Source organism: Dermacentor silvarum, chromosome 11 (assembly GCF_013339745.2).
Source record: "Dermacentor silvarum isolate Dsil-2018 chromosome 11, BIME_Dsil_1.4, whole genome shotgun sequence".
In the NCBI taxonomy this organism is placed as follows: domain Eukaryota; kingdom Metazoa; phylum Arthropoda; class Arachnida; order Ixodida; family Ixodidae; genus Dermacentor; species Dermacentor silvarum.
In genome coordinates this window covers 59,293,965-59,304,065 of record NC_051164.1, presented here as the reverse complement: position 1 = coordinate 59,304,065, position 10,101 = coordinate 59,293,965, and the positions used below count along the sequence as shown (strand labels likewise).

General features: G+C 48.1%; 1 protein-coding gene across 1 annotated transcript in view; it reads right to left on the bottom strand.

The window, feature by feature from the left end:
- LOC119432607 (inaD-like protein) overlaps nt 1–1,686 on the bottom strand; it is an 8,063-nt gene extending 6,377 nt beyond the window's left edge. The window contains exon 1 of the mRNA XM_049658321.1: nt 1,663–1,686. Within this exon, the coding sequence (XP_049514278.1) occupies nt 1,663–1,686 (24 nt within the window). The remainder of the gene's footprint in view (nt 1–1,662) is intronic.
- Nucleotides 1,687–10,101: the final 8,415 nt, after the last annotated feature.

Genomic DNA, 10,101 nt, shown 5'->3' with positions numbered 1-10,101 from the left:
ATTGTCTCGCGGCTCCTGACGTTCGTGTTTGTGTGATTATGTGATCAGCCCCGTCTCAAGAAGTGGGCTACGTTTAGAATAATAATGGGCAACCACCTAGCCCACCAATATCCCCTGTGCAAGTTCGCTTCTGTTCCCCACATGGCTCTCGCATCTCTTGACATTCAGCGTCTTCGCATGACACGCATGCTATGGTGGAAAACAGTTCCATAGTTACGCAGTTATGACGACAGATGGCGCTAGTGTTTTGATTTTAGCGCCACCGGACAGCGTGGATAACGTGGGCGCAAGAGAGAGTTGCTTCGCTGCTCGGCGCTTCTTGAGGGACTGGCCGGGGAAAGCCTTCCGTTCTGCTTTGGAGCGCGGCACTTGCATGGGCGAACGCAATTGCACGGACGCTCTTCATCTGTGCCTTCGCTCGGTGGCTTTCCGTGACGAGTCAAACTTTCTCGATTCTTTAGCGTGCTTTGTCGAGAAACCATTTCGTGTGCCCCTATCCGCTTGCTGGCATCGTTGCACAAAAGAAACAACGAATTCCGCATTGTATGTTCGCACTATTGCGTGCTGTTTCTTCTGTTACCAAGCACAGTTGCAACCCAACAAAGCTCTCAGTGCTACGTATTTTGTGGCCTTTCCAAAGACGACGTGTGGTCCGGCTTCGTGTTCGGCAGACTTCCTTCACTACGGAGTATTTTTAAAAACTTCCTTGGTCTCTATAGCCGATGGTGTAAGGAGTAATAGGCTTGTGTAGCCTATCACTCTCGTCAGTGTGCTCTGCGTGTAACGTTCTGAAAGGCTTCCAACATGTTCTATGCGTACCCAGGAATTTTGGACCTCATTGGCCAGCACCTCTAAAAAAAATCCGACAGAATTCATCTCACGATAAATGTCGAGGTTATAAATGAACTGACACACCGCATTGCAACTGTAGAAACGTGTCATGTATAAAGGCGTTTATGCAGCTGGGCAGCTCTCTCGCGCTTTCCTCCGGAAACGCTGCGCCCTCTAGCGCCGCCGCAGTGAAGTTCCCGTGTGTAGCATGTGTGAATATATATGACGCTGGTTGGACTCCGCCCAGTACGGGATGAATTTAAATAATTTTCTTTTGTCAGCGAACAGCAGCATATACCCAGTGGCGCGTGGTGCCCCGTGACCAAAGTTTGCGTCAGATTCGTTGAAGAGCAAGAGCACATATCCAGTTACACTTAGCTAGTGAGCCAAGTCAGCGCAATATATACATTCATTGAAGAGGGGCAGATATCTTGGGGCCCCTACCATGTGACCCAAGTTATAAATAGGTTCGTTGACGAACAGCACAAACCAAGTTACACGTATACCCATGGCCCAAATAGACAAATATATCGGTCGGACACCGGAAGCGTCAACAAGGTGGCCCAGCACAGTAATTTGACGAAGAGCGAAGTGGCACTTCGAGGTATTTAGCTGGTGGCCAGCGCGTCGGAACATTTCTAGAATGGTCGAAAGCCGCTCAAGGTGTGTTGCGAAAGTGGGGGAGAAAATTACCACGTCGTCCAGGTAACATAAACACGTCGATCGTTTAAATCCTTGAAGCAGCGTGTCCATCATTCGCTCAAAGGTGGCTGGTGCGTTGCAGAGATCGAAAGGCATGGGCTTGAATTGGTAAAGGCCGTCAGGGGTCACGAAGGCGGTCTTCTCGCGATCCATGTCGTCTACAGCGGTTTGCCAGTAGCAAGATCGAAGGTCCAGGGATGAAAAGAAGGTGCACCATGGAGGCAGTCGAGGGCGTCGTCAATACATGGAAAAGGGCACACGTCCTTCTTGGTGATTTTGTTGAGGTGCCAATAATCAATGCAGAAACGCCAGGAGCCGTCTTTCTTCTTTACTAATACGACGGGGCAGGCCCAAGGACTAGATGAAGGTTCGATGATGTCCTTCGCAAGCATTTTGGCCACTTCTTTTTGAATCACTTCGTGCTGTGATGCGGACCTATGGTAAGGTCGACGGTGAATGGGCAAAGAGTCACGAGTGTTGATTCGGTGGGTGATATTATCTGGCCTAGCGGTCTATCTAGGATGTCGAAAATGTCGCTGTAGTAGGCCAAAACCCGGCAGAGAGCATCGGCCTGGTCAGGCGAAAGGTTTGATCCAATCATTTTTCGGAAAATGGTGTCGTCAGAACTTGGTTACCGGGAAACGTCAGCTTCTTCAGGAGCATTTAAGGCGACATCCTTGACGTCATGGTCTGTTATAGTGGTGAGTTGGACAAGCGATATCTTGCGGGGAAAGACTTGAGGGGTCAGACCAAAATTTAGTAGCGGGATGAACACACAGTTATCAGCGAATGTGGCGATGGTATGTGGCACAGTAACATTGCGCGTAAGGCGTACGTCCGTTATCGGAGTGACGATATAGTCGCCGTCGGGAGGGGTCGATAGCAAACACACGTGCGTGACGGCTAGAGGCGGCAGGCGAACAAACTTGGTAGGGCTTAAGCGGCTGACGGGCGTTTCACAGGCATCTGATAAAAGAGGAAGATAGAGGCAGAGTGTATCAGAAGAACTATCAATTAAGGCCGAGTGTGCTGAAGTGCACCGAGACGGCGCTTCTACCGCCGGGGGTAAGGCTACGAAGTTACCACAACCCGATAGAGACATTCTGCCTGGAGCAGAGGTCAAAGGAGACGGGTCTGTCTGGTGCTGGGGGCTGTCCACCATCTTGGCTACTGTGCATCTCAGTGTAAATACAGTGTAAACAGCCCCACCTTCTGTCGTTTTACGTAGCAATATTATTTGAAGTGTGGTAGATATGTAGTTTCGCATACCCAGTGAGCCAAGTTGCGGTGAAAAGAGGTTCATTGACGACTGGCACACAAGGACTGGCACTTATCCAGTAACACAACAAAGTGGTTAACTGAAATGAGTGACCTGTATCATACGAAGTGGCACATGCTCAGTTACCGAAGTTTGCCTCAACAAGATTTATTCAAGGGCAAGCACATACCTAGTGGCACATACCCAGAGCTCCGAGTTTGCGTACAAAACGGTTCAATAAACAGCAGCACATATCCAGTGCCATATATCATATATCGGCTGACCCAAGGTGGTCCGACGGCTGCTTTGGAACTACGTTTAATCAACACAGCAGACCGATGCACCACCCATTAGACCATGTACTACACACACACACACACACACACACACACACACACACACACGCACACGCACACGCACACGCACACGCACACACACACACACACACACACACACACACACACACACACGCACGCACGCACGCACGCACGCACGCACGCACGCGCACGCACACACAGTATATATATATATATATATATATATATATATACATACAGATAGATACATGTCTGACAGAATACACCTCAGGATGACTGTCGACGATATTGCGATTAACATTGAAAACAAATGCAGTGACGCACCGAATTGCCGAAGGTTGTTTATTCGGAATGTGTACTTGACATAATGAGACTTCTGTTGCTTCGGCTACGTGCGACACACACTTATTGCCCCGATAGCGGCCCGCTTTGCCATGACACTCGCATACCGAGGTCGGTCTGAGCACGATGGCATGGCGATGACTGTATGACGACGCAGTGCATGGTGACGATGAAATGACGAAGAAGGAATTACGTCGATGGAAGGATAAAGGCGGTATTACGACAATGGCGTGGCGATAATGATATGACGATCCTGAAACTATAGCTATCGTATAGCGACGGCAGCGTGAAGGAGACGCATGAGGAAAAAGAGATGACGACGAGTGTACGAGAACGACGGCGTGACAACGACGGCTTGACGACGACAAGTGGATGACGAAACTGTAATGAGGACGATGGCACAACCAAGACGGCATGATGAAACAGGAAGCCACTATGACGACAACAGTTCCGAGTTTTACGTGTATTTGAATAGGCGGCATCGGAGTTGACCCAAAGCTAAACTTCCTTTTAAGGTCTTCACAGTTTGGAAATTATGAATAGCTCGCCCCGGCGTGGCCGTGTGTGTATCTGCCCCTTTGCCAGTGTGTGTGTTGACTGCGTCTATCGTATTTCCCAGCTAACGCCTGCAGTATAGCACACGAGTTCATCAGCCAGGCTAAGGCCTCCAGCTGCTCATGAGTGCCAACGTCTCTATCTCTCCTGACTCTCGGTCTAAATTTCTGTTGCAATTTTCAGGCGGCGTCGAAGACATGACGGTGCCCCTGCAAGGCGCGCAAGACCTCTTCGCCATCAGCGAGCTGGTCTTCATGGTGTGCGCCATGGGCTTCGACCTGACCATCCTGTACGACGTTCCCGACGACGTGGCACACGTGGCGTGGCCAATGTGATCATCGACATCGGCTCCCGCATGAACCGGTGTCGTCGGAGAATGTAGTCATTTTGGTTTGTTTAATTTAGAAAGAACTGGCGCTACATTGCAGGACAAAACCAGCAGACTATAGCATAGAAGAAGGTTTCTTTTGTGTTACAAGTTTTGTTATTGTTGACAGTAGCAGCACAGAATGAATTACCAAGCATATTGAAGTAAACAGTTGTTCGTCTCGTTTTTTGTATCTCGATCCGAGCTTTCGGTGCGTTTAAAAATAGCACCTAAAGTATACCCAATGTTGTAGTGTGCTCGTGTTTCATTTTCAATTTGAGGTTTTTTCTTTGTCTCCTGTTCTTCTGCATGATGACCGCTGCATGTTTTATATATTACATTGCTGAACGGGTGAAGTATGACTGAGCGGAACCGCAACTCGTATCCACCGACCCAAGGTTGTAAGCTTTCGGTTACGCTGAGGATGCAGCGACTTAAGCATGTTCGGGCTTCAGAAAACGCGCCACTGTGCAGCAGAGAAAGTAAGTGGGTCTTTTTCACTGTTACGATTTTTCCTTTGTCAATGTTCTTTCTTACATTTGACAACGTGCGGATATTATGCTGCAGCGCCAAGCATTCCGAAATACAATGTTGCTGAAGCTTAGTTTCTGTGTCGTGTTACATGATTTTTTTTATTACGTGACGCTGTGACGCAGAGAAAACAGAGTTTGAGCTTAATGTTATTTATCCAAAGCTGGAGTGTAACGCTCAAAGAATGACCGTTACATTTCGAAGTCAGCGAAGTTTCGTCGTCATGCTGTCATTCTGGTGTCGTTCTCTTTCTTATGACACGTCATCCTCGTCGGGCCATAGTCGTAGTCATTGCGATACAATTGTTGTCATGGCCATGCCGACGTCGATACGACTTTGTCTCAGTTACTCTCATCATACCGCAATCCTCGTCGTGTTATTATTATCCAGGAATAAATGCACATCAGACTCACGAAATGTAGATGTGCTTCTTTACCCCAGTGTTAATGAAAGCGTCAGAAACACGTGCACGTAATTGGCTGACTTGCGCAATAAATGACCTTCGGGTGGGTTAAATTTTAAGTCTGTGTATTTTTTTGTTACTGATAATTGAACAACGTATCCTAATTATCCCTCAATTACAACTTAATAGCTAAAACTTGGAACTTCTGCCTCCTGGCGTCCGCTTTTACAACTCTCTCATTTTCATGCCGTTTTCTTTTCTGCAGAACCTCACAGATTTTCAGCACTTTACGCATGTGTAAGACATGCTCACCACTACAGTGCCTTGAGCAAGTGCAACTTTGTCTTCCATGGGAAATTTAAGGAGTGGGACCGATTGACGAGTTCCCGGTTGTCATGCTAAAACATTTAACAAAAGTAAAAAACGATGTCAGAGAATGCGACAAAGACTACGTGACGACAATACGACGTTTCCGTCGTGCTTCTTAACGATAATTCATCACTCCCTCTCTCTCTCGTTGTTCTCCTTCATTGTCGTTTTGAATGACAAATACCAATTTCAGCTTCGTAAATGACGTAGATGTACGTGTATCTTCGTAAAACCCGTTTCTCTGTAGTGGGTACCTAGGGTTGCCATGTTCATCGTTCCGCCCTTCAAGTGGACGGTGATTGCTCATAACACTCTAGTTCTCTTTTCTTCTCCCATGAGCTGCCACATGACACAATGTGGGAATGAAATCACACAAGTGCGCAGTGGGCTGCTTTACACAGTCAAAAATATCGACTTGTGAAATCTAGTCTCCATTGGACATCACTCGTAGCCGTCCGGGTTTGCCAATTCCTAATAACCCTTACTGCATTTGCAGGAACTATACTAGAACCCGTGCATGCCTAAAGTAGATGATAGGCATCCACCGTACCGTGATTCTTTCGCGCTAATAAAATTTCGCACTGAGGCGGTGCATGGCAATGTTTTCGGGCTTAGTACCTGTTTCCGCTGCGCTTCAGGTGCGTTTCGACGAATTAAATTGACGACAGTACCGACCTTTTTGTTAAATACCACGAGAATACAGTAGTTTCATATAAGGAACATAACGTGAGAAATCTGGAGCTGGTATCTGCATGCCTACTAGGAACTTTATATGAATCGTGACTGTGGCTGCTCGTACGTCATGAGAATGATGGGCAAAGCGTTTGGGCGATATCACGTAAAACCATTCCAATATGTTTTTATTTCAATCCCCCTGATTGACGTCGTACTTACGTAACTGGCGACGCAAGCATCCGATAATGACTCGCAGCGCTATTTGAACAGCCCGATCACTCGCACTTCTTGTTTATAGGAGGTCACCTTTGTTTGCTTTCAAAGCGAATAAAATTGCTTACATTCACATGGTTTTCTTATCTAATGGACTGAAAAGAGGCGAGGAGCTCGCATATGTTGACAGGGTTTCAGGGGACAGGGTGCGGCCGAGCTAGCACAGTGAAAGTAGATAACGAGATGAGGAGGGTAGTGCCGGCGTCTGCGATTGGTCCGCTTCCACTTGCTTAGCCTGGGGTGGCTGGTAAAAAATTGTGGCGGCGTCCAACGGAAGGTTAAAAATGCCGCTTACATGGTTCTTCAGCGAACAATAGTCGGCAGAGCAATATCGTACACGTGCCGAAAGAACTAGACAACCTTACACTGCCCCGCGAAAAACTGTATAATGTGCAAATAAATCCAATAAGTGTATCTACGTTGGGGGCGATTACTTACGGAGTCGCCATCTGTCGGAAGCGCCTCGCTTGCATAGTATGAGGGACAACGCGTTGCACTCCTCATAGGCTTGGCTGTCGGCGCTCAATAAAAACAACACGCGGGAGCCCTCTTGAACATTTCTATAAGTACTCTCGAAACGAAGGAAGTTTTTCACTGTCAAAATGGCAATCTAAAGTACGTAAGGGTTTACAGGCACTTTCTCTGCGTAGAGTGAACGCCCACTGCACGCTGTCGCCGCTATGGAGTCCCCTGAACCGCCTTCTTGCGTGAAAGGTATGCGATCGCTGAGAGAAAACTATGTAAAATATGTTTTATAGTGGGCTGTCGGTATAACCAAATGGATCATAACAGAATGAAGCCTCAATGCAGCGATCGCACGGGTTCGCAGCAACTGACTGTGCATCTGCATGCATGTCCGCGCACAATATATGTTTCGCTTTCGCTGCAAGCGCGCTTTCGCATCGTGCCGTGAGCTTTACGCCGTAGCATATGAACATTTGACAGTACACAAACAACTATTGTTGCGTGGACTCTCTCAGAGCTGTTAAAAAAAAAAAAATCAGCCCGTCCCCTGTCGAGGAAATGATGGTAAGCGAAGCTTGTCGTGTGTTTCTGCGATGTTTCTCGGAACGAATTGCACTGACGAGTACGACGTTGTACTCGAACCACAACCGGTCACACGCACTGCAGCTGGTTCCAATGTTCCGGTTGAGAAACTCCCGTTGAAACCTGGCCGTCGCAGCGGGGAAGTTGGCGCTAGCGTTGCCGAGGCGTGTACCACCGTTGTCGGGTTCCCGGAGGGCAAGACGACGCTGACGTTTCGTCTGGGCTTCGGAAGCCCTCACGCTAGAATCTTTACGTCGATGACGAGCCCTTTCCCGAGCGAGTTCGCGGCTCCGTTGCTCAAATGCAGCCTGCTGCTCGACGGAACGCAACACGCACATTCTTCCCATCCCGACGCCAAAACGGATCTGAGGCGAGGGAAGCCCGACGGAAGGCGCGTCAACCCCCTTTCCTCCTCTTCCCCTCCCCACCACACACCAAACAACATAGAGGAAGGAAAATATAGAAGGGAGCATACCGCAACGCAATTGTCGCCGACTGTGGTGGCCCAACACGTGATAAAAGCGTCACAGCACGGAGGATACGTCAGAGCGCACGGTAGGTTTTAGTACTCCCGGTTGATTTTTGTTTTTCAATGCCCATTCGAAACCATTTGAAACTGTCGAAATAAACAAAAACAAAACCAAGGGAAAAAAACAATCTTTTTCCTTCCTGCATTTGAGCAGCTACCGGCAGAATTTGTACCGAATAAAAACTACCGGCAACCAAACGTCTCGGCAAATCTCGATTCTCCGTGATCTCGACGCAAGAGGTCACGGTAACCACTGCTGGCTACACGAAGCTTTCGCTTGCCAAGGCTGGCTGCGTGACGTAATGCTCCCTCCTATATTTTTCTTCCTCCATGCCAAACGACCCTGACTGATGGCGGGTGTCACGTGATCCGGGGCGCGTGCCACAAATCCTGCTCTTTCTTTCTTTATTTGTTGTCCCTGGCTCATATCCAATGTCGGTAAGCGCCACACGTGAGTTTTTGCGTGACACCAACCCCAACGAAACTGTGAGCCAATAAAGCTTCGCTTAATAATTTCGTTATAAATAGGCCCTATAACGCATTCGACGCATACGGCGACTTGTGATGTGCCATCGCGACGATTCAATCTTTTTTTTTTTTTTTTTTTCAAGCGAAGTTTGCGTTGCCTGACTCGTGTAACCGTCGGCGTGGCTGCTGTCGTCGTACGCGAAAACTCCACAGTTGCAGATGTGATGAAGTGGCCTTGCGCAGGTGCTTGACAGGTTCCCCTCCTCAGCCACAACTGGCGCGTCCGCGCGCGCTGTTTCTCGCCATCGCAAGGCCAGATGCGCCATGGGTAGGCCGCGCTTGATGCACTCCGCCGTAGAGGAGGCAGCCTTCAAAGAAAGACAACAGGAGCGGGCCTGTGAACGTGCCAAAGTAATCCTAAGTTTCGGCAAGTGGAAGCGAAACGACAACGCCGGACCGATGAACGAGTTTGACAGGCCGAAGCAGAAGCGGAACGACAACTAGTCGAATGCCCAACCCTTGACCAGCCACAACCCAACATTCAACAAGGGCTTCAGAGGACAAGCGTTTACGGCTTCAGAGGACAAGCTTCGCGTGCCCCCTTGTTCCTGGTAGGGGAGGGGTTTTGATTTTTTATTATAAATTCTTGGACGTTTCAATGTTAGTATTTCTCAAGTTGCGTCGCACTGCATGTTTATCGGTCTTCTCAGTGAGCGATTTCGCGCTGCTTATTTTTCTTAATCCAGTACATTCATTGTTTGGTGCTAACACAAACATGAGCTTATGCCATGCCTTTTAAGTGCGAAGCAATTTATGGGCTCGGGCTGTTGGCGTCTGTCACGTGATCACTCTCAAAAACAAGTGCTCAAAACAGGGTCAAAACAAGTGCAGAATTGATCAAAACCAGTTCAAAATAAACTAACACGATTCAGAATAATTTAAAAGACAGGAATAATCAGACATTAAGAGCATTAATTACCAGAAATTTGTTAATATCGCTTCTATCATCAGCAAAGGCTTTGGCTCCATGTGCGTGGCGGTTTCCCACCAGTTGTGCCATAGCACAGGCGTCAAAACGGATGATGGATTGCTAAACACAAGACAAACAAAGGACAAAACAAGATAAACACAAGGAAAACACAGAGGAAACACTGGCGAATCACTGCTCCGCACTTCCCCAGCTTTCACCTTCAGTGGAACTGCAGTTTTATATGTTTACCATTGCATTCTAAAATGTGATTCTTACCGTTCCCCTTTCCATTCCAGTGAACTTGCCAGTACCTAGCATCAACAATTTCATAGACCAAAGCTTCATGCCATTAGCTGGGCAGCGTGCGTGGGTGAGCCTCTCAGTGCGCGCTTTCTGCTACTCACCGAAGATCGCAGCCCCGACGCCGGAGCAGAAATCTTCCCCACGGAAGTGCTTGCTCCGAG